The following is a 25,198-nucleotide window of genomic DNA, read 5'->3' as shown; positions in this document are numbered from 1 at the left end:
CCTATTACATATTTCAAGGCAAAAATCATAGTCAACATAATAGAGGACAAGCCATAAATTTGTAAACTGATATAAAGCACCGCTGGCTCAGTGGATGTAACTCAGCAGAGCTCCAGTCAGACCCCATTGTGTTATATTCACTGGAGAGCTGAAGCAGCCCCAGCAACAGGGAATAACTCTTCTGCTTGGTGAATGGGAGTCATCTGCAAAAATTGTTTCAAGGGTGGCTGGAGCCAGGCTTGCCCTCTCATTTCCATCAGCATTATTAAAATGCTGGCTGGGTGTCATCAGACCAAAGGTCTATATAGCAAAATATCTTTCTTCTCCCAGTGGCTAAAAGTAGGTGCTCAAGGAAAGTGTGTGAGAAATAAGGCATCCATGCTCTTGGGGTAATTCAGTTCATAATGAACCTATTCATTCATTTCCTGATAGCCTCTGGGTAATTTTTTGGTATTTCTTTGTGTGAGAAAGCATAAATTTAAGCTGTGGTCATTAAATTAGTTTGAAATAGATATTAGTAGAATAGCAGTCTTTCACCCGGGAGAGTTTTCTGAGCAAACATTTTGAATGATAACCTCAATACTCAGTAACCCAGCATTGAAGATGGAACATCATCTGTGAGCCCATTAAACACTCTTTGAGGTAATACCTTCCCTATGTAAGCAGCTGATAGGCTTGCAAAATAGGAAATTGCATCCTTCAAGAGGATATATACATGCCTGTGCCCTGTTCTACCTGCTGAGCCAACCTCTTCGCATGGAAAAGTCAGACCAGAAGACCACATATCCAGCATCTCTTTGCAGAAGGCACACTTGGTACAGGGGTCTTTTCTATGCAAAATCTGATAGGGTGATTTCAAAGGGACCTAAATGAGCTGAGTACCTAAGAAACCTTGCTAAGGAACATGCAGTACACAAAACAGTCTGCAGCCTGTGTGTAGTTCAGCCACAGAGCTAATGCTTGTGAAATTGCACTGACCCTTTGTTAGTGAGCTGTATAAAAGGCTGCTGTCACCTCAGCTGAAGTCTTAAACATGGGCTCTAAAAATGATTTCTATAGGTTCTTCTTACAAACTGCCTCTTCCTATAGCCTGTGTTTCAAACCCCCACTTCCAGGCGGGGCCTACAGGCACTTCTCTTCCTGTGGCACTGCCACAAAGGCACTTGCTATGTTCTCCTCCACTAAAGAAAACAAGTCCAAAGGACCTTGGGGAGGTGTGGCTGGAGAGCTGTCTGGAGGAAAAGGATCTGGAGGTCCTAATTGACAAGCAGCTGAACATGAGCTGGCAGTGTGCCTGGGTGGCCAAGAAAGCCAACGGCATCCTGGCTTGTATCAGAAATAGTGTGACCAGCAGAAGTAGGGAGGTGATAGTCCCCCTGTACTCTGCACTGGTGAGGCCACACCTGGAGTGTTGTGTCCAGTTTTGGGCACCTCAATACAAGAGAGATCTTGAGGTGCTGGAGCGAGTGCAGAGGAGGGCAACGAAGCTGGTGAAGGGCCTGGAGAACAAATCCTGTGAGGAGAGATTGAAGGAGCTGGGACTGTTTAGCTTGAGGAGGAGAAGGCTGAGGGGAGACCTCATCACTCTCTACAGCTACCTGAAAGGACATTGTAGAGAGGTTGGTGCTGGTCTCTTCTCACAGGTGATTAGTGACAGAACAAGAGGGAATGGCTTTAAGCTCCAACAGGGGAGGTTCAGACTGGACATTAGGAAAAAATTTTTCACAGAAAGAGTGGTCAGACAGTGGAACAGGCTGCCCAGGGAGGGCATGGAGTCACCATCCCTGGATGTGTTTAAGGGTCGTTTAGATGAGATGTTGGGGGATATGGTGTAGGGGAGAACTTCGTAGAGTAGGGCTGATGGTTGGACTCGATGATCCCGAGGGTCTTTTCCAACCTGAATGATTCTATGATTGTATGACCACCCAAAGAGCAAATCTACCTAATCCTGTCCACAACATCTTCAGAGGGCTCAAATCTTTGTCACAAAACAAAATAACAATATGTATAAAGGAGTTCAGTTAATAACTTAGGAAATAAAATGCTCTGTGCGTGCACGTGTGTGATTGGTCACTCAACAGGGACCAGATCTTGATGCAGATTTATTTTAAAGAAAATGCCAGTTTTCCCAAGCCAGTCAACCAGCCTCTGACATGTCTTTTCTTAGCTCACCCCTTCTCTCCCTTCTCTAAGTTTTCTTTCTGTCCTTAAAAAAAATGTAATTCTTCCATCCTGACGGCCCTTGTGCAGTCACACAAACACCTATTTGCTCCCTCCTCTTAGGCTATCCCACACCAGCCCAGGTTGAGTTTCTTTATCTCATTCTTCTTAAATTAGAAAAATTAAAAATTTTAAATTTTATTACTTTGTGTAACATGCTTTCCTACCTCCCAGGGTCTTTGAGAGTCTAAATTTGTGTCACATGCCAGGAAGCAGCCAGGGCCACCATGGAGGTCTCTTCAGAATTACTTTGGGTAGTCTGAATTTGCCACCTCCGCCCTCCTGTCTCCTTGCTCTGCCTTCCTCCTGCAAACCAGCCTGGCAGAAATCCTCCGAGCTGGCCCCGCTACTGGCATTTCAATGGGCTCATCTCTGTCTGAATAATGATTTTAAGCTTCCCAATGAGTGTTGTACCCCTGGGAGAAGTGACCTATTGATCTGAACCAGCTTCTTGTGAAGGGAAGTGTTAGAAAGCCAATGCAATTAGCACTCTGGCAAGAATGCTTACAAAGATGAATTTGGGATCAGTGTTACCTCTAGTAACTATTGCCTAATCACATTTTGTTTAATTACGTGTAGATCACTGTTTCTCCCAGGAGTTGCCTGGTGCCTGCCTGCCTTTTTGTGTTGATTTCAAGTACCCATGGGAGGCAGCCTGATCATCAAGTAACTATGAAGACGTACCTTGTTGCTGCCTACCTCACGGTGGGGGAAGGCCCCGCTGGTGTACAATGACTTTCCTGGCAGGATTATCGGCATGGTTTTGCTTTGATATGAAGCGGGGGCAAAAGCAGCTAGATTTTCAGGAGGAGGGCAGCTGCATGCGCTCTTGTAATGTTATATATTATTTACAGACATGCACCTCAGAAGCCTGCCCGTTGCTCTCTGTGGATACAAAAAAAAGCTAGGTTCCCAAAGATCTCAGTTTTTGGCACACAGGCATTTTGTTACTTTTACTCACCGACACAACTGATGTCTGACAGAAGTTAGGTTTGTTGACCCAAAACCCAAGAACAATTCAGAGCCTCACCTGTTTATGCCTATTCCAGCATCATTATTCACAGCAAAACATAGAGTGGCCAGATTTTTTAGGCAGATCTCCACTGGATTCTGAACCAATAAACCAAGAAGTTACTAGAAATCATTTTGCATTAGCAAGCCCAGGTGCCAATATACTAATTTTTAAAAGTATAGAGAGGCATTATTTGCATTAGGCAAGACCATAGCTTTTCTAAAATGGCTATTTATTGAAAATAGCTTTTTTTATTTCTGCAGCGGGATAAATCTATGCTGGAGCCTCCTCATATGAAACAGAAAGTCTGGATAAAGACCCCTCCCCACCAGCAGCTTAATTATCACAAACCAAAAATGAACCCAAATCTCTTTGTCCTGACACAGCCTATTTGCATTATTTCAAAACTCTTCACAGCATCATCTGCACAATATTGCTTTTCTTACAAGACATGAAGAAACCTAATAACGGAGAATTAGGGAAATAGAGTGCTTCACAGTAACACACGAGCTTCTGAGGGCAGGAGGATGTCACACTTGTTACGATACTGTCACTGGTACACTTGTCACCAAGGGGTATGGTCGTGTCCTTCGGATGTACATTGCCATGTCAGATGTCAGCTCTATCGTGCATGCAATTGCATTGCAAGACTGCTGAAACCAAACGGCCAAAGAGAAGGATTAATTTTCCATCGGATCGGTGGAGTGACCTTTTCCAGCAGAAGCCCATACTTAGGTTGGATTAAATGTACCATGAACCTGTACTCCAAATGGACTGGAAAATAAATCGCCTATGCAAGCTCGTTTTTTCTGCTCTGTTTGCTGGGAGACCTATTTTAAAGCTATGTATGCTGTGGACAAAGCTTCTTTTCCTTCCAAGAGAGGGCACTATTAGCTTTCCTTCTGCTGCTCTCAGAAGCAAGGGTCATTGTAGTAGCCTTGTTGGCTGGGCTCTAAGTGCCAAGCCCAAGGTACAGGCACCAGAAACTACACAGACTTTGCAAGCTTGGTTTCTTTTTGGAGATTTCAAACAGTTGCATGTGCTTTCTGCGCTCATGCCATGGCAGGTCTTGGCCGCAGGGGAGAGCGCTGTACCTGGCGGACCTCACCACCATTCTGTGCCAGAACTGCAGCCTAGTTACATTTATGCCTGGCCCAGCTTGGTTTGACCTAGCATGGCTGGGTCTCTGTGGGCAGTAGTAGAGGTCATGCATTGCTGTATTTCTTATCCATGAGCATTAAACTTACATGCAGGTCCTCTGCTTTTGGTGATTTAACAGGTGCCAAGAGCTAGATGGAAACCTATACAACCAGCTGTGACCCTTATTAGCTGTACCTGGGCTTGTTAAATGAGTGCCAGTACAAATACTGCTAAATAAAAGCTGCCTGTAAGACAAGAATAACCATCTCTTGTACCATCACTCCTGAGAGTGATCACTGACAGTGTCCAGTGAAGTCTGGTGCAATATGTAAGTCTATGCCACCCCAAAAAAGAAAGGGAAAAAAAAGTGCCCCAGCCCATATGATACTGGATAAAGATGACAAATACCGACTGCACTATTTCTGAGCTAGTTCAGCTTCATGGGGCTGTAACTCACTGAAGGCAGTGGTCTCTGGGGTTAACACATGCATTAAATAACATTCCTTCTGCTCTCTTTAGAAGGAATGCAGGTTTTAAAGTAAAAAGCTTTCTGCAACAAGAGGTCTGGTGTTGAACTTCACACAGATGGTGCTTATTAGAGAGGTTTCAATTCCCAACAAACAATTTAAAGCACCACCTGATCTGTAATTCCAGCTCCTCTCACAGCTAAACAGCAACAATAATCCACATTGTGGGACTGGGGGCTTACTCCCTCATGTATACTTACTGGTGGGCTCCAAGCAGGCCACCTCATGTGAACAGGGGTGTGGGGAGCAACCCTGCTGAGCACCTTGAGCAGGACATGTCCCTCGGTGCCTGCTGTGCCAGTGGCACACCTCCTGGGGGGTCAGCCATGGGTCTGACTCCGGTGGGTGCTGACATAGGAGCTGAGCAGGAAACATAATGCAACTTTAAGTAGGCTGAGTCACCTTCTCTGCAGTTCCTGGCACCTGACTTTGGTAACTACAAGGTCCCTCTTTCTTGCCAGGCTCATGCCTGGTACAAATACCCCTTGTCAAATGCTGCTGAAGTGTTGCCCCAGCTGGCAGCCTTAGGACAGGAATAAGCAAGCCCATCTATGAACAGTTACTGCTGAAACGTGACTGCCCCAAAGAGCACTGGTGAAGCCCTTCCATGTTCAGTGCTGTGTAGGCATGCAGGTCTACCCCAGGTGCTGTGGGAGGTGGCACAGACTACAGCTGTGAGCCTTCTCGGAGCACGTTGGCTTTTATTGGCTGCCTTGGAAATTTCTTACGCGATCTGATGTAATTACTGCGTGTTCAGATTAGTTCCCTGAAGGCTGGCTTTATTGCTTTCCTCGTCGAGCTCAGGAGTGCTGAAGGGTGAGGCTCACTTAGCGCTGCTGATAATGATGGAGCATGTGGAAGAGACTTGTATTCCCCTTCTAACTTTAAATAGCAATTTTCTTTATCTTATCTTAACCTACCATATCCTGCGCAGGCAGACAGTGGGGTTAAAGTGCAGCTGTGCTTCTTCGGCTGTCTTCTCCTTTTGCACCCTTTGTCACTTTTTATATTTGAAGTTGGCTGCACTGAGCTCAGTGGAATTTCTGAATGCTTGTCCTTCCCAAATACCCGCACTTTTCTATATCTACACCATTCTTCATCTCAAGTTCCTCTCTTTTGGTGCTTTGACAGTGGAATTTAGCGCCATCAATGTCCCCACCTCTCTGGGGCAAGTACAGAGGCATTGCTCTGCCTCTGTTATCCTATCTGTGAAATACAGAGAACAGCAGATTCCTGTCTGACAAAGACTTTTGAATTGGTGTATGGACGTACAACCTATATTTCGGTTTCCTTCTCGATATTAATTATTATTCTTCATAGTATCAATACTAACTTATACAGAATCCTCCCAAGCCAGCTGATGACTAAAGAGGGGGGAAAAAATCATGTGCCAAAAGAGCAAAGATTTGTTTAATTACTTTTATTAAAATAAAAATATCATGCATTAATACGCATTAGACATTTCTGAGAACCAGTAATATGAAGATTAAGACTACGTCATTTCTGCATAAAATAGGTTGAGCTGGTAAAACATGCAGCCTATGTATTGGAAGGGACTGGATGGAAAGATGAAATTGAGAAAGGTGCTGTAGTGGCTTTTCTTTTTCTGTGTACAAAGCTCATCTATAAAGACAAAAAAGATTTTATTTACTAATCATGATACCAGGGACTTATCCAGGCTGAATGTGTATTGACAGTTCCAGCCCCTCTCTTCTTTAATGTCTTGTCAACCCAGTGTATTTTGCTCTGTTATGTTGAGGACAATGTAAGTCCTTTGTCTGCTACATGTTCCACCATGTGGATAATTAAACACTCAAGGGACGCTGGGGCTTCACTTGACTGCCTTTGCTATCAGAATTTCTCTTTCTGCCTAGTGTAGTACAATTTACGTCACCAACGTGACTCTGGTCAAGACTTTTATTTTGCCTTTCCTTACGAGGGAGTCCAGTGTTGCTGTTGCACAGCTCATAGCTATGCAATTTGGAAACGGCCAGCAGTATGGCTTCATAGGCTACTTGTCACATGGATGAACTTTCAAGGGATTGCTTTGACTCTGCTTCTGCTATTATGATAAAAGTGAAGTGAGAACCTGCCATGCAATTCAAAAGAGCAGCTTTATTTAGCGCCCTGATAAGCAGCACCTGGGTTTTCATATTGCACTTCCAATGGTCACAAGTGTTAGCTGTATTATTGCTCACATTATGAAACTTCAGCACTGTGCATGCAGAGAGCCAAAGAGTCTTGGAGAGAGGAAAGGGTCCTGCTATAGCTTCACTAAACTCTGGATAAATCCCCAAGGTGACAACTTTTACCAGAAAAAAATCTAAGTCCATCAACAAAGAACCCTTAATGTGAGTTCTTCTCTGGCTACAAACCCTACAAGCTAGCCACTGATTTTTCTTCCCCCCAAATACAACAGTATATTACAATAAAAGTTCTCCAAAAATTAAAAACAATTAAAAAGAATAATATACACCTCATTTTTATCGCTCAATATACAAACAATCTTTGATCAACAGTATAAACCATTAAACCATATAAAAGTCAAGAGTTTCTTATTGTACAAATAGTGCTTTCATAGTTGAGTAACTTTACAATGCTGTGAGGGTACCATCTGTATCTATGGATATATTGCTTGACAGTTTATTAAAACCAAGACATTATACCTTATACTCGGTTGATTGCATCAATACAAAGCAGCCTAAAACGGGCAATGGATCCATAGGATCTCTGATTATGGCGAGGGATTTTCAAAAATCACTCAACATTAGCCTTGTTTTATACTCTCAGTGTAATCAAGTTAAACATCCCATTAATTTCAAGGGGAATGACATTAGGAACGTAGGATTAAAAAAATAACCTAGGTATGTGAGCCAAGCCTCCTACCGTTGTGGACAACTACTTTACTTATTCCCTTTCATAAAAGATGAGGGTAACATTGATGGTGGTTGCAAATGCACTCTCCATCCAGCTTGTGAGAGGTAAGAAGGGTCTGGATAAATTTCAGAGTGACTGGAAGCTATGTACTGTATCAGCTACATAGGAACACCACCTTCAACCAGTCCAGTCACTAGTGGTGGGTTTTATTTCTAGTTTTCACCTTATTAATCAGAAAAATCCATTACTTTGAGGCAAGAGGTAGAGGGAGACCACAAGGCCAGTGCTGCCTTGCATCCAGACAGCCCCATCTGCACCACGTAAGAGGACGACAGCACAGTTGGTGGAGCACCAGCCCTGACTCTTGGCCAAAAGCATTTTGCCCGGTGACTTCAGTGGTGCAACAAGTGGCATGTCTTTTGCCAGCTAGGTGTCCAGTTGCTCTTTTTTCTTGGGAGACCCTTTTTTTGGATGCTACTGAGGGTTTGCTTGACCACTAGCTGTGGTACAGCCTACTATCACCGCATTCTTCTCTCCCTGTGTAAGAAGGAGGGATTGCATGCAGTACGTTGATCGACCCACAATTCTCAGTCCACGTGGCCACAGTAATACAGGTTATCTGCCAAAACACACAATGTTGAACACAGGCAGGATGCATGGCAGAAAGTAAAGCCTGTCATGGAAGTGCCATGATAATTTCAACTCCACATAATGAAAGTAATACATAACCAAGAGTGTTATCAGTTGAAAGTCTCACTGCCTGCCTACACACTTCCTCACATAAGAAGCAGTTATCTCATCATGTCTCATCTTCATATCATTGTATTTTTTCCTGATACTGAGCCAAAACATCATGTATTTGTTTCTTTTTTTCTTGGCTGTGTCTCTGTTTAGCTATTGCATTGAGTAGAAAATGAATCGAAATAGAGAAGAGGTTGTAGGTCTGGCCCTGAAGTGATACCTGGTCTTGATATCTGGTTTGGTTTTCTATGGTCAGGCCTCACCCTCCTGTCAAGCCCTCTTGGCTCAGTGGAGGTCTGGCTCAGCCCCAATGAAGAGTGGACATCTGTAGCTTTTCCCTGTAATGAGAGGCTGTGAAGTGGTGATCAATATGCTATTCCTTTAAAGCAACAAAACAAGACATTACATCTTTGGTCCTAATGCAGCCCATTTGACAAGCTACTTGAAGGTGTCGTGTTTTTCTTTTGTATAAATTTTTTTTTCTTTTTTTATTATTTTAAAAAGGCTCCTTAAAAGTTGTATGTCAGAACAAAGAGATAACACTTACAAAAAGAAAGCTAGAAAATGGGATCCCAATATAAAAATTTGAACCAGTGGTGATAAAACATTCAAAGCATTTCTGCCAAATGTTATACACAGAGTTTGACGTTTCATGAGTATACGGTTTCCATCAGGAAGGAGGACACAGGTACATTTTCATACTTTGTCCTGATTCAGATGTTTGCTCACAGAGAAATGCGGGAAGAGACAAAAGCCAGAGTACTGTAACTGCTCATTTGGAGAGCCAACGGTTATACTAACAGATGTTGAACTCTGAATCTGAAAAATGAGCGCTTGTCTGGAAATGCAAGGTTTCTCCTTGGCACCCTGAAGCACCCCCAGACAGACTGAGGACACCCCAGGCACCTTGTGATGCGACCTCTTTAAGCTCTTTGGGGTCCTGTGAGTCTCCCAGGGAAGGGAAGAGATTCACCCCATAGTACGAATGCCGGGTACATTGGTTTTCGCACAGGCAATCTCTGCAAGAGGGCTTCGCTGCAAGCCAGTACAGGGACAGGAGCCATGTGTTTATTCCCACCTGTACCTGCAGGAACAGTCAATGGCCTCAGTGATGTCCCTGGGCAAATTCGGCAGCTGTTTCGGGTATGGATTGGCCGGCTGCACCCCTTCCCTGCCATTACTCTCCCTACACAAGCCCCTTCCTTTCAAATAAACTGTGGGGCTGTATTTTCTAACACCAGGTCTTCACGTGGCCATCTGCCAGCGACACTGATGGAACAGGGCATCACCCTGATGCATTCCAGAAACCACCATCTAGTTCCAACTGCTCTCTCTAGAAAACTCACTGCATTGCTACCTGCCAGCTGGAAACAAAAGCAAACCCCTGGCCTCTTGGATGAACCCAACAAGACCAATTGCAACATGAAGGAAATCTCCCAAGCCAGCTCCCTTTGCAGCAGAAGAAAACAAGCTCAAGCTGGGCTCAGCTGCAGAGGTCATATCTCCACGGGGTCCCGCTGGATGTCCTTTGGGGTAACCAAACTGGCCTCTGCCCCGGTGTGATTGAATCATGGCTGCTTCCTCCCTGCTGAGTGACTTCACCAACCACTTGATAGTACTCCAGGTGACCCAAATTTGTGGCATCCATTCCCTATCGATCACCCAAGGTCTTCAACCACAGGCTAAGTTGGACAAAGCCTGACAGTTCTGGAGGGGCGACTGTCGGGCTGTGACACCCTCACAACCAGACTGTGACGTGCCGTGCATCTTCTACCATAGTCAAGGGCGAGACTGGATTGACCTCTGTTGGCTGCCGCCCATGCTCCACTGCTGGTTGCAACCCAGTAGGTGTTGAGAGAGGGAGATGCAAGTCATACCAGACCTTGACCAGGAATGAAGCACTAGCCTAACAGTCAAAGGTTGTTACCTACCAGCTATGACAATACAGTGGGAATTTCTTCATCCAATAACAAGATGTGTCATAGTCTCGGTAAAATTCCATCAACTGCCAACTCTGGCGATCAATCCCTGATCTGGCCACAGGTGGATGGGGGCCACCTTCACTTAATCCGGAAAAGAGACATAGGCATTTGTTGTATGTGTTTGGTAAATAACTTACATTTTCATTTACTTAGCAGTTATTAAAAGTCTTAAATTATTATTGCAAAAGCAGTTCCATATTAACTGCTGCCTTGTAATTAAGAGAGGCTAAGCACTAACTTATGAGGGGTTTTATTTTGCCTTCCATGAGAAATACAGTAAAACCAGGAAATTTTAATTTTCTTGATTGGTAAGACTCTGTTGGCTTTTAAAAATGGCTGTGGCCTGCTACATTTCCCTATTCAGTTGAATTTTAAGAATCAGCATTTTTTACCCACACCTCCTGAGAGACAATGGCAGAACCTTCACGTTATTTTTGGATGCTGATTTATGCTCCCTAACCATGTTCACCTTTACAAGCACCTATGATCTGCAGGGGGCTCCTTGCCGTTAAATGGTCAGTGAGCTGTAGTGGGAAAACCAGACCATTTCAGCTGCTTATTGTTTATTTTTTTCTTCCATCTCAGTGGAAATCCTTTGGTACATTGCTAATGTCTGTTTGCCTATGAGCATCACCCCACGTAGCCCCCGTGCCTGCAGCGGTCCCATCCGTTCCCAGTGCTGCTGTATCTGCCCCTGCAGCACTGCCCATAGGCTACAGCACACTGCCCAGGTTTTATTTTTTTGCTGGCTTTTGAATCATGACTGAGCTGCTGACTTACAAATCATGGCTTACAGCATGCCTGTTTACCAGAACTACTTTACAGTATAGCTGATCCCACCAACCTGGAATCCGTACGTTTGTATGGAGAGTTTGTGGTCCTACACACTCTTTGCTACTTTTCTCATGAAAAACAATACAATCAAAAAGCGATGCTCTTTCAAAGTTACATTGCTTAATTTTTAGGTGAATCTCCTTGTTTCTAGCACCGAGTCACTACTGAATCCCTCCTAAATTGTTTTAAAAGGGCGGGCATATTAACCTCTATTAAATAACTTTCATGCTACATAATACTGGTGATACATATTGCTACTTAGTGGCTTTCTTGTTCTAGCTAACAGATTAAAACAAAACATCAATAAATTCCTTTGTGCAATAGTGTTGGAAAGATTCTGCAGGAGAACATGTACTGTGTGATTTTCTAGTGTACTGCTTGGAGACATAACAGATTTAGCAAATTGAAAATTATCTGTGATTTCTGTTAAGATCTTTTTTTGGTTTTATGTACATTCCTCCTGGGGCGGTGGGTGGAGAAAAGCAGTGCTGCCTGTGCATACATGTTGCACGCTTGTGAGAGCAACACAACAAATCTGCTCTCAGGAATGCAAGGAGAAATCTGCCACTAATTGGACGTGGGAACTGAAGTTTGGTTAGCGTTTTAAATACAAGCCAGTAATAATCAAACACTGCGTGCACCATACCGCTGTGCCTGGGACTCAGTCACGTTGACACACGTGTACCAAACAGGACAATCTTTGGATTTGGACCCAATATACTGCTACCCTAGACTGCAGCATGGCCGATAAGCTGTTGCACACACACAAGCTTCTAATGCATTTTAGACTGTGTTACTTATAAAAGGGGTCATTTCACATGACCGTTCTTCTCTTTCATTCTTCAATAACTCTCTAAAAACAGCGTTCTGAGGATTTGCTGCTTGATCCTGGATTCCAGATGTAATACTTAAACTGAAACACATACTAATATATTCAAAACACAGTGGTGGCATAAATTTGACTATTTCTTGCTACTTAATATAGACTACATATCCTCCGCAACTCAGCTGCTTATGCTACTCTCGAGCAAGTTGTCAATGTTCAACTAGTTAAGGGCCTTTGTACCAAAATCACCTAATGTGCATTTGCTTTCTGATCTAGTGGTTTGATTAAAATAGCACTGCCAAGCTGTTGGTGGGATGCGTCTAAATTACTGACTAAATTCACACTTCAGGCACTTTTCCTACATTCATAAGAAATGTTAATGATGGAAGAATTTGAAGTTCTGTATCACGGGCCCCTGGAAAGAGTAGTTGCTTTTCCTGCTGTCATTGGTTTATACTATCAAGCTAAAATCTTAGCCTTGCCTCGCCTGCCTATTCCACACCGATAACAGAAGATGATACTGGGTATTTTGAAGTAAGCAGCCCTGTGTTTCAGAAGAGGGAGATAATATTTTCCATCACTCCAGATTATTCTTCCTTTCCTTAATTCATTCTCACTGCCCCTCTTGCATCGCCAGGATACATAAACCCAAAGGGACAGGCAACCAGCCCCAGCCTCTGCCCCAGCGTGGTGCAGCAGCAGTCAGTATTCTGCCTTGAAGTGAGTAAACGCTTTTCTTTGCCAAGTGTATAAGGGAAAATGATTTCTGCTCTGAGCCCCTTTAAGAAGGGAAATAAAACTGCCTGGCTAGGGCTACCTGTGTTTCTTGCCCTAGTCAAGTCTAATTTAGTATAGTTCTTCCAGTCTGTCTCGTGAATGCTCCAATTTGCCACCATTTGCATTTCCTTGACATTTAATTAAAGTCTGTTAAACATTATTTGACACTTCATTTTTCAGTTACCGCAACATCTTTAACAGTTTTGTTGAAGAGAGGCATTTCGACAACTTGACAGCTGCATAGAGATAAAAAACCAAGTCTTGCATTTGACCATCAGAAAAGAGACTATTGAGCACTTTATAACCATGTACAGATGACTTTGAGGTGAGTTCCTCCTGTCAGTTTTTAGCAGTAGTGGTCAGTAGGTGATGCAGCATGAGCTTTTGCTCCTTGTGCTAGTTTTCCCCAGAGCAATCCACTCCATACTGCCCCGGGCACAATCTCCCGTATGTCCCCAGGATGCACTTCTCCTCTTTGTGCCAAGAGGCAGTATACGGAGCCAATTTGTAAAAATCTGGTGGTTTGGAATAACTGTTTCTGTTCCAGGAGTTTTGGAAAACTATTTAGTAACATTTTTTTTTTTTCCTGCTGGTGATCTGAGCACCACATAGCAGACCAGCACTACAAGCATCTGATCTTGTAAAAGAACCAAAAATTCTGTTAGAAACATTTATAAAAATACAGACTGTAGAAAGGAATTTGACCGTACAATGTGTACAGCTCTCAAGTTCATCCCAGAGTGGCTTCTTACCATGCTACCATTTGAAAATGAAAGGAATGCATCCATAATTTCTTCTGTCCAGGAAGATCCCGCTCCATCCCAACATGCATCCGAGCGCAGGCTATGGGCTTCAGTTATTACGTGGTAATGGGCAACAAAAGGCCCAAACTACGCAGTTTCAACCCCCATGATGAAAAGGAAAAGTGTGCTTATTGATGCATGGCGGATGCCGTTCGCTCCGAGCAAGAGTCCATTCTTGCAGCAGCCAGGTAGTTCACCAAGAGTCTGGCTTGCCTCGCTGCAAGAAGAAATTCTCTATGGTCATGCCGAGGCTTCAATGTATTCACTTTTTGGTGCTGCTACCCTCAAGTACTCCGGGTTTTCTGCCGCGGGAACTTTCAAGAGACCGTTAGGTTTGGTTTCCTTTGGTAAGAAGTCCTGCTGGTAGTCAGGATTGTCCAGATTTATTTGATGATTGCCTGCCTGGATCCAGTAAGGAGAGCTCTCGAAGACTGTCTTGGTGAGTGGAGACTGGTTGGTGTTGAGATACTCAGGGTTGTCCACAGCTGTGCTGTGTGAATTCTGGTAGCTGGAGTCCGTGGGGACCTTTGAGTTTGCTGTGAGAGAGAAGTTGTTGTAGATTGGATTCTGGACTGCTGAGGCAGATGCTTTCTTGGGGACCAACTGGTTTACGTACTCTGAAATAAAAAGAAAATAAAAATGAAAAGGAATGAAAATGAAGACATGGAACTAAAGCAGCCATTTGCATCACTTGAGGCATAGTTTCAACCCAGCTGCCGCTCGCTCTTCACGCACAGCATCTCACTGAACTTCCCGGAGTGGAACAGAGCCAAAGGCAGGGACTGTCGTGCTGTGGCACCAAGCGTGCTGCCCTGAAGTTCACCTTCAGGAATCCGGTTTGCAAAGCAGCAGAAAGATGGCTTGGACCATAAGACAGCGAGATAGCTACTGCTGATTTTAGTGACGTGTGGGTGGCTATGTCCCAGATACTGCTCTGAAATTGCAGTCTGGGAGTTTAGCTGCCAGAAGCTGTTTCCCTAGAAAAATGTTTAGAGATGAGGAAAATGCCTAGAAAATACAGGACTGGCAGTAACAGAGACACCATGTTTCACTTCAGTGCCATCCCTTGCAGGGTCCTTCACCCTCTTTAGCTGTGGTGTATTCTTGGAAGGGTTGGTTGGGATTTTTTAAGGGCACAAAACATTATGACTGCATAACTCAGCACCAGCTCCCTCAGTGCTTGCTGGCTTGCTCTCCAACTGCCTACGCTGTAAGTCCATGTGAAACTGTGAGCTGCCTTCTGTGTATCAACATCTGAAAGCAGTGAAACTGCCGGCAACCTGTTTATATTGCTGAAATGGTTTAGGGGGTGAAACCTGTTATTTAGAGGGTATTCTCCCAAGCAGAAAGCTTTAAGCATATAACCACGCACACAAACTCCCTGGCCAGATGGCACACGTGGCAAACATGAGGAACCTTGCTGGTGAAGGAACCAAAATGGGAAATGGCCAGAAGCAGCCGGATAAAGTCTAGGAAAAGGATATGTGCACACGTTTCCACTCCCGTTTATTGAGCAAAAAAAGGTAGGAAGCATTTGGATTGTTTCCTTTCTACAGAAAAGGAAGGACAATGATTATATTCACAACCAAATGGCTTGGAATGAGTGGCTGTGGGATGGAAACATGGGAGAGGTACTCACCCGGGGCTGGCAGGAAGCCATCATCTATGCTGTCCTCCAAAAAAGTGCCTGTTGGGTCTGAGCTGTACCTCTGGACAAAGCTGTCTTCCCTCACAGGGTGCCCCTGCTAGGTTGGAAGTAGAGAAAATCAATATTAAAGGGACTGTTTTGTAGAAGTTGATCCACATAGGAGAAGTTGCTCCTTTTTTAAAGGTCATCCCACTTACCCCATTCCTGTCAATGCAGGTTGTAGCAGAGTTGTTGCTAGTAGCACTCTTAAAAAGAGAGAGAAAGAAAATACAGACATTATGAGAAGCAGTTCGCTCTTAAAATTGCTTGTCATGTTTCCACAGAGGAAAAGTTTCATACCAATGAACTCAAGAGAGGAGTGCGGGACGTTGAAGGGCTGTTGAAAAAGCCCTGGTGTGGCACGAGATACTCATCCGCGTCCACTATATCTTCCATGTCCTCCTCCTCCATCAGGGTACGATAAAATTTGGAGTCCGTAGGGCTGGGCAGGTGCATCCTATCATCTCCCTGTGAGACAAGTCAGTGTGAGAGAGGACTCGCAGACTCCCTTAGCCTTCATTATTCCCTTCTGTGAGAGACAAAGTAATTTAGCAAGAGGCACAAGATGCAAAATCTTGATCTGTGTGTTTAACCAAATATACCTAGAGTTTAGGGGTATTTGGGCCTGCAATCTCTGTCCATGCCGCTGTAAAACAGCTGTATTTTTAAGAGAATCAAACTCTGTTCTCTTGTCAGAACTGCAGAAAGGACTGTTACTGGTCCTAGACTGGGACCGGTACTGAGAAAATAGTGACTGGTCTTGAAATTCTGTCTGTGGTTCTAGTTGAATGTGTTAAGACCTGGAAAGCAATGACAGATCTGGCCTTAAATTCTCCATATTATATGTTTTCATATGCATTACTAATAATTTTGGGCCTCATATTAAATGCCCATCAGACATCTTCCTACCATTTGGTTTAGTACCTGTATAACGAGATAGCGTGGAGGGTCACGGGCCATTTTCGAGAACTCTGCTATCAGTTCACGAAACTTGGGACGGCTGTCTGCATCGATCATCCAGCCTGGAGGGATAACAGGGAAAGCAACACAGAAATAGTTGTTTTGGTGATCAGACGCAGCTTAAAATAAAATTTAACAGCAAAAAGAGCAGTGCCACGTGTGGAACAAAGAAAGGAGTTGTCCATAACGGACCACCATAAAAAGTTCATTCACCAGCCACTGGTGTGAATTTCAGTGTTTAAAATGCACATCTTGGCAGTTTTGGGAAGAATGAAGAAGGTAATAAAACCTCATGTTGGAAAATCTCTAGGCTGAGCCTGTCTCCTCTCCTGCCGGCCTATCTCCGCTTGGGCAGGCAGGTCCCACCTGAGTGCATCAGTCCTGATGATACTGAATGGGTGGTCAGCCTGGACTGGTTCAAATTAGGCTGCTCTGAAAAATTTCTTCAAGGAAGGGAAGCAAATGAACTTCAGTGAGTGCCTGCAGCCGTATGGTGATTTGACCGTCTAGTCCTCACTGCGCTGCTTCGTGAAATCCTGGGAAGCCTGAAGCAGAAGCCACCCTCTGTACCAGATGTCTTCTAAAATGCAGAACGTCCTCACTGGGGACATTTTGAAAGATTAACCATATCTAATCTGTATTTAATTAGTGAATGGACTTTAACAAAAACAAGTCCTGCAGCTTAGTGTGGATCAATGCTAGAAGAGATTTCGAATATAGATACTGGTGGTTAAACATGTGACATTACTTAGGAAACCCACACTTTCTGTTATCGACTAACAGATGAGCTGATGTAGACTCTTGTGTTTAAAATTAAAAATAATAAAGGTCAAGCTCAGTGTGTCTGGAGTAACTAATAAGAAACAGCCTATCCATGGTAATGGAGAAATGAAGTGATAATATGCAATCTGAAATATGCATTAGGCAAAATCTCATCATTGCCAGTGACTTTTTACCATGCTAGAAATATGATCCCCTGCTAATTCAAAAAGAAACCCTTTTTGCTTTTAGATAGAGTGGAGCATTTGGGAGTTTGCTGCTGTTGCAGAAGTATCGTCTACTATTTCTGAATTTATCTCTGAGTTGCATATGTTTAAATACTGCTTCTTAAATTAAAAAAAAAAAAAAAAGTTGCTTTGCAATAACTTTGAACATTTCAGTTTATACTCTCTGCTTATAAAGCGATGACTGGGAATCCTGAATTCCTTTAGACAAAATGGCACAGCTCCAACAGGGTCTGTGCTGTAGCCTGCAAACACGGGGTGATCAGAGCAGCGAAAGATGTGCAACCAAGTCCTGGGGCAGAAGGAAGGCTGAAACCCCAGATCCTCATGTTCTTGCATTTAAATTCAGTGTAACGGTATGAAAGGGGATGGGGACACTCCACTGTTGGTGTTTTAAAAGCAACAGGTACCTGATTAGGTGCCTGGAAAAACGCCTGCTTTTGACATCTGTACCGACCCAAAGGAAAGACAATGGATGTAGCTGCTGAGCTTTGTGAAGGCTCAGCCCCTGAGGACACGCTCTACGGTAGAGCTTGCAAAGACCTGGGATGTAACTGCTGCAAGTGGAGATGTTGGCAGGGCTGAGGTGTCAGGAGGGTTCAGCAACACTGAGGAGGAGTTTCTAGGACACTGCTTTTGGGTCTGGGCACCTCCCAAGCTAGGTGTACACATCTTGATCCAGTTCCTGCTCTGTGGTGAGCACAGGATCGGGCTCTCCCTGTGCAGTGCCTGTCCTGACAAAGCAACACTGGGGCACTGCAGGACTCCCCAGAAGTGCTGCACTGTGGTAGTGTGGCTCCTATTTCAGGAACAGGTACATTTTGCTCCGGTGAGAAGGTCTTAAATGCCACCTAGTGGGCTTCTTACTGCCATCCTCACAGACACTACTGGTAGTGAGCAGGGATGCAGCAGTCATGGTCTAGAGATGCATGCGAAGCCACATAATAATCTGACGTTTTAGCAGCTGATATAGATGAAAAAGGAGTTTGGGGCTCAGATGCCCTTTGATGTGCCTTAACAATGACCAAAAAGTACTTCAGAGACCCCCAGATTCTGTGCTACTTTACAGAGACAGCTGTGTGCTGAAAAGGAGCCATCCAAAAATGATGAATAAATCAGATGAGGAACACTGGATCCTCATGTGCATCTGCCATTATGGTGGTGCCTGTGCTCACAGCACTCCTGTAGTGAAAGGAGCACATACCCCATGTGTGTGAGTGCAGGAGGAGGCATATTCCTGAACTAAGGGGGAGCCTGGAGGAGAAGACAGCGTTAATTTCATTTTCTAGACACACAAAACCAGAGTATCAGGTAAAGTGGGTGGTGTTACGCTGATTTATACTGCCTGACAATATCAGTTTAAAATAATTGTCAGTATCAGCCAGTGCTGTGAATGGTGAAAAAACATTAGTTGGCTGAATTAGCGACCAATGAGACCATATCCTGTGCTCGTAGCTAAAGCTCAAGGTGCAGGAACACACTCTGGTGTCACCACTCTTTTCACATAACCCTATTTCTGAGCGATCACCAAGAACACAGCATACACAGATGTGACATAACGAAGGCAATTGTGCTACTTATTCCGACTTAGGTGAGCACCCACAACCCCAAATGTGAACTCACACTTGACCATGATCATGTACACATCGATGGTACAGATGGGGGGCTGCGGCAAACGCTCGCCCTTCTCCAAGACAGAGGAGATTTCGCTGGCGGGGATCCCGTCGTACGGCTTGGACCCAAATGTCATCAGCTCCCAAACTGTCACACCTGCAGGGTGGGAAGAGAAAACTGTGAGGCAGGCTTTGCTGGGAGCTGGGGTGCTTGGCCTGGGTGCAGAGAGGCTGTGAGTGGAGGGGGCTTTCCCAAAGGCAACGCACTGCCAGAGCTCCACCTAGACAAAGCATTTTCTGCCATGATTTTGAAGAGAGACAAATTAATAAAACAGGTTAAAATCATCCTGATTTCCGTTTTGGTTTTTCTGGGGGCATTCTGGTGGTTTTTTTTTAAATCTCAGCTAGTATCTCAGTGTTGGAACATCCCACAGACTTCCCAGCCTCACAGAAAGGAAATGCACATTACCGCCTCCTGACTCCAACCCAGCAAGTGGTTTTAAAAATGGAAGCTGTATTTTTGTTTCAAAACAATCTCTTTGGAGACGAGCAAGAACAGTTTTTGACAGATGTGTAAACCAGCTGCCTCAGTGTCGTTTGCTGACATACCGTGTACTCTTGTGATGTAGCTGTTGTGATTGTCTGGTAGCTTAGGATACAAAACAAGATTTTGAATGCCAAGATACATAAATGGATTAAGAGGACCAGAGGCTGTACTTTTTTCTAAAAGGACACAGCATCTGACAATCTGCATTAAATATTTTCCAGGAATATAAGAGTTCATGGAGTGGAAATTTTGGAGTAAGTTGCTTTGAAAAGTTTCCTTTCTGCTCCTCTTTCAAGCTGGCTTACGAACTACACCACATACAAAATGAATTCTCTAAAGAGGTTATCACTTCGCTTCCCTTTTAGCATTGCCCTCTCAATACCAGCACAGCACAAACATTTTAGGCCCAGCAGACTGCACTGATTGACACTGACCAACAGTGTAGCTGAAGGTTTTAAGTCCTCCCTCTAGTTATGTGGCTTTACTGTCAGCCCAGTTATATTTCACGTGAAGCTGCTGAAGAAAAGCATCAGCAGAACTTCAGCAAATGGAGCGGAGTCTCCTACCTGCAGCCCCTTTCAGGGGAGGGCTCATCATCTGAAAGTATATTCTGCAAAACATCTTATACCTCACCAGCATGTAATTTCATGGAAATTTTACTTTATTGCATAGGTGATTTGGGCCCATTGTTTATGTTTAATCTCTCAGTCTTCTCATAATAGGAAGAAAAAAGGTCTGTGTAGAGTCACTAGCAAATCCTGCAATTTTCCAACCCATTTGTAATAATTTTAACTGGTTTTAGACTCACCATAACTCCAGACATCACTTTGATGAGTGTAAATCCGGTGTAAAATTGACTCCAAGGCCATCCATTTAATAGGAACCTAGGAAAATTCACAAATAAACCTTAAGAGGCCGACCCAAAATTTATCAGCAATGTTTACCACCAGGTGGTGTTTAAACTGATAGTTTGCTTGCAGAAGGGAAACAGAACAACCAACAAACAACACAACTATCTGAGTGGTAGAGCAGGCAACTTTTGAGTCCCTTGTTATTATTTTCATTTATTATGTTGAACCTGGGAACTTGCAAAATATTAGGCATATTAGAAATATCTCTTACAAAACTACTTTTACAATATTTTTAACGGTCAAATTAGTATTTTTTTAACCTTCTCCTATCACAACAGGACACAAATCCAATCTCCAGCTATATGACAAAGACTGATCAGCGCTCATATGGTTTCCATTTATCGTCTCTGCAATATTTGCAAGCAACTTCTCTTTAATTTCTCAGCAGGACACATTCTCTCCATCAGCACGTAGAACAACATGAAGGCGTGTTGGACCAAGTCTGACAGGTCTTTCTTCTGCTATAAATATACAGCATTCCCTTTCTCTTCATAAACTGCACACTGTTATTGGTGTTGGCTACGCTGATGAATTCAGCCATGCTTTTTTTTTTTAATGTTTTTTTAATAATCTTGCTTTTTCCCAGACATTCTGGGTGGGAATTTCAAAAGCATTCGCTGCTCTGCTACCTCCGCTCCCACTGCAGTCCCACTGGCCTGACGCTGCTTCGGCTGATTTCAGAGGACTCCCACAGGCTTCAAAGGCAGCACACTGAGACAGCAGCTGAGCACTTTGAAAAACCCACTCTCTTTTTTTACCCTGTGTTTAAGGCTGGTGTGCAAGCACAAACACCGATGAACACACAGTGGTTCATTTCTCCGACGCGCTTTACCTTGCCTCCCTCAGCGTGATACTCCTTCTCATCGGCGCCAAGCAGCTTTGCCAGCCCGAAGTCCGTGATTTTCACGTGTTGAGGAGTCTTAACGAGGACGTTCCTGGCAGCAAGGTCACGGTGCACCAGGCGACGCTCCTCCAAATAGTTCATTCCCTACAATTGCCAGACAATGGGTTGGCATCACACGCTCTGAGCTTGGATGCACAAAGGAGTTGCCAAATGTCAGCTGCTCTAGGGTAACTCTACGCACACCACCATAAACACGTAGTAACCTCTCCCCCCTTCAGGAAAAGGTTTGCTGCTTCGGTTTATGTGATGCTTATTGCAGGGTGAGAACATGTGCTTGTGCAGTTTCAAGGAGTAACTGTTACCCTCCAGGAACCTTTTTGTGGGTCCATGTGCCAGTGGAGTCATGGAGAAAAAGGGGCAGTAGCAGGTATAGCAGAGGGTATGGTTCCTTTGGAATTTAGTTCAAGAAATATAAAATTGGGAGAGGACTTGCAAATAAAGGGGAAAACCCTTCTTTCAGCTGCATTTGTGCAACCCCAGTGATTTCAGGAAAGTACAGTAGAGAGTTTAACTATCACCTTCCATACACACACAGGCCAACCCTACAGAGAGTACGTAGACACTAATGGCCTGAGAGAAGAGTTCAAGCAAAAATAAATTAATTGTTCAAAGTTGCTGATTCTGCGTCTCGTTACAGTGTACTCTGCCTTCTCCCTGCTAACAATGAGGCATCCCACCGCAAAGGTGAGGAAAGGAAATAAAATTAAAAAATTAATTTTATGGCTGAGCTCAGAGTTGCATCTATTTTCAAGTCCTCTTTGAAAAGGCAAGTTCTTCCAGTTTCACTGCCTCCCATGATTAGACTGGGTTCGCCATAGCATACGTGCTTTTTTGGTACAACTGCCTCTCATGGAAGAATATGACCAATTGTGCCAGTTTGACTTTTAAGGTATGAATCTAACAGCTGCATTTCTGGCCACAGAGATTATTCCCCTTTCCCTTAACTCCAATCTCTTGGTGTACAAATCAAGAAGTTCATGATTTCTACATTTCCTGCAAGATCCTTTCTAAAAACCACAATTATTCCCAGTCGATAGGTTTCTGCTGGCAGCAGCTTATGCGCTTGTATTTTTATGAAGAGACAATTAATAAAAAAGTACTTTTAACCTACAAAGTTAACACCAAAAGGATCATGTTGATGGAATGACAGAGCACTGGAGGGAATAATTCCCTTCCAGCCTCCACTCCCTTCCTAAGCCCACTGCTAACCTGGACCACCATCGAATGCTCCACTCAAGTCCCTCAGCAGAACTTCACCCATGCGCTGCTAATGTTGCCAAAACAAACCACCCAAACAAACTGGCGCAATGCCACTACGAGCATGCATTTAATTACACAAATAGATCTTTAGCGAGCAGAGCTTTTGAAACAAAAAAATCTCGAGCTGCCGACAGAAAGCAGACTATCTTAAAAAAAAAATAATAATCACATAATCTAGCCCCAGTAGGACAAAAAATTTCCTGCTAAACATGTCTTGCTGCAGGACTTATTAAGACTCAAAGCTGCTGAAAGGCAGAATGTCAGTTTTACACTAAGCTGTTTAAGACGCTGATAGCTAAAGGACTTGTGCACATGCATAACCGTACACCGAAGACATTGAACTGCTTGTCTAGGAAGTTCAGCAGATCTGTAATTGTGTGCAGGCCTGGGATTCAAGACATTTTTCATCATTAAGTGTGAGACCAATGCGTTCAAAGAGTTACTTCACAGTGTTTCTGCATGTGGAGTGTCTGTGCTCTGTCATAAGGTCTCGTCTGAAAGACAGGACTCCATACCTCAGAGAAAGATAATGTTTATAGATGCAAAGAAAACTTAATTCAAAGCTGTGAAAACAGAAATAAAAATAATCTTCCCAGGGAACTTGCCTCCTGCTGGTTAGTTACCAGACATAAATACATTTGTTTCAATTTTTTTCCCGCTCCAAAAGTACATTTTTAAAGAGTCAGAGAACGTCCAAAAAGCTGGCATGACTTTCTCAGAGTAGTAACACCAGACACATTGGTGGGAAAAAGCCGTATGCCTGATTTATGAGCACTTTGAGGAGAACTTCAGTGTAGAGCAGCACAAAGGAGTACGTTGAAGTTCAGGCATTGCTGGAGAGGGTAGAGGTTGCTACGGGCAAATGTTGAACTGACACGAAAAAAATCAAACAGAAGCTAACAATTGTGAATGGCAGCCTTTTGGGCAAGTGATGCCCCAAGGATCAATCTGGGGCCCGATTTTGCCACCTTAAAAATTAACAAGGAGGAGGAGGAGGAGGGAAATGTGGCCTCCAGCTCATCCTCCAAAGGGACTGAAACCAGGACAGAGCAGTAATTGATTTTAAACAAGAGAGCAAAAGAGTCAGAAAAAGGCAGTTCACATCCCGGGTGGATGTATAAATTAAAATTCACTTGCTGCAGAGCACACTGTGAAAAAGTACACACACTGAGATGAAAAATGTGCTCTGTATACTTTTGGTGGATACATTTCTGAGGTCCTCAGCATGTTTCCTGAAAGCAAACCACGGCTGGGCGAGCCTGGGATGTATACAAGGTCTCGAGGGACCGATAAGGCTGTAAGTGTGTGGTTAGCTTGCAAACCGTCATGCCCGAAATAAGCAGCATTAAAGCAGCCAGGTTTTGCGGATACTGCCATCTCATACAACAAATCTCCAACAAACTGCAGCTACTTTTTTGCTGGTTTTGCTCCATTCTTCCATGCTTGCAAACGGCTAACTACCTTCCAAACGCAGCATATTGGTGCTAAGGGCTAGGGGCTGTACTTCAGTCTCCTTTGCCGCTCTTCTCTTTAGCAAATGGTGCCAGGTGTGATAATGAGTCTTTTATATGGCATGATGGCCATTGCAATTAGATTACAGGCACCAGCTCAGTGCATATAAATTACAGGACAGCCCTGGGGTGCCTGAACGTCTTTCGGTCACAGGCAGCCTGTGCTAGAACGGAGCTGGTATTTATTAATCAGCAGTTTTGATTCCCAGGCCTCAGAGATTTCATCCTGAAAAATCAGGGTCATTCTCCAAGGCACACAAGGATGACATCACCATTTGCCCTGTGGCACAGCCCAATGAAATCCACTGATGGAAGCAGCACTTTGGTATGGCAATTACCAAATTCTACTCCCTTCCCCACCACAGCTTCGTTGCATCACATTGTTCCATTACAGGGTGTTTGGTTTGGACATAAATGCCTTGGTGATAATATTACGCTAACTAGGAGCATTTGGATGAATAGTTAAGTTTGCACAGCAGCTTGAAAATGGTAAATTGTTTAAGACAAAGTAAGTGCTTATTGTCACATATAAGGTCTCTAGGAACCATCTGGTGAAATATAAAAGACTTAAAGAGACAAGTAAGTAAACAAATACATTATGCGCTGTCAGATCTCCATGTTAGAGTCTGAGTTTTAGCTGATCTGGTGGGTGACAGTCCTCTTACCTTTGCGATCTGCACACACCAGTTGAGAAGGTACTGGGAGCCGATGTTGTCCTTGTGCTCTCGGATGTAATCAAGGAGGCAGCCGTAAGGCATCAGCTGTGTGATGAGCTGAACAGTAGAAGTGAGGCAGATTCCCAACAAGCGGCACACATGAGGATTGTCAACACTAGCCATCACGTAAGCTTCCTGAGAAGAAAGGGAAAAAAGCAATGTGAAACCTTCCCTTTGGCATGACAGAAGTGTTTGGAGGCGGTATAAAATAAATTGGTCATTCAAGAGGTTGCTAAAACACTATATGCAAACTCTGTGCCCCGTATCACATATAAAATACTTGTATTTCCCACTCTGTGGATCAAGCTTTTTCCACTCAGTGGAAAGTCCAGATTTTGAACACTGA

At 43.9% G+C, this 25,198-nt stretch overlaps 1 protein-coding gene across 2 annotated transcripts in view; it reads right to left on the bottom strand.

Annotated features, from left to right (window-relative positions):
- Nucleotides 1–6,304: 6,304 nt before the first annotated feature.
- Nucleotides 6,305–25,198, bottom strand: part of EGFR (epidermal growth factor receptor) — a 167,077-nt gene continuing 148,183 nt past the window's right edge. The window contains exons 20-28 of one of the 2 annotated variants that reach the window (XM_074842972.1): nt 24,802–24,987; nt 21,294–21,449; nt 20,359–20,434; nt 19,014–19,160; nt 16,351–16,448; nt 15,727–15,894; nt 15,585–15,632; nt 15,379–15,484; nt 6,305–14,356 (exon numbers count right to left, since the gene is read on the bottom strand). In XM_074842972.1, the coding sequence (XP_074699073.1) occupies nt 13,980–14,356; nt 15,379–15,484; nt 15,585–15,632; nt 15,727–15,894; nt 16,351–16,448; nt 19,014–19,160; nt 20,359–20,434; nt 21,294–21,449; nt 24,802–24,987 (1,362 nt within the window). In that variant the 3' untranslated portion in view covers nt 6,305–13,979. The remainder of the gene's footprint in view (nt 14,357–15,378; nt 15,485–15,584; nt 15,633–15,726; nt 15,895–16,350; nt 16,449–19,013; nt 19,161–20,358; nt 20,435–21,293; nt 21,450–24,801; nt 24,988–25,198) is intronic. The other variant, XM_074842980.1, reaches the window with a different exon arrangement.

The sequence above is a fragment of the Strix aluco genome, chromosome 1 (genome assembly GCF_031877795.1).
Source record: "Strix aluco isolate bStrAlu1 chromosome 1, bStrAlu1.hap1, whole genome shotgun sequence".
Taxonomy (NCBI): domain Eukaryota; kingdom Metazoa; phylum Chordata; class Aves; order Strigiformes; family Strigidae; genus Strix; species Strix aluco.
Note: the sequence above shows the minus strand (reverse complement) of the source record. Positions and strands in the feature narration are given on the sequence as shown.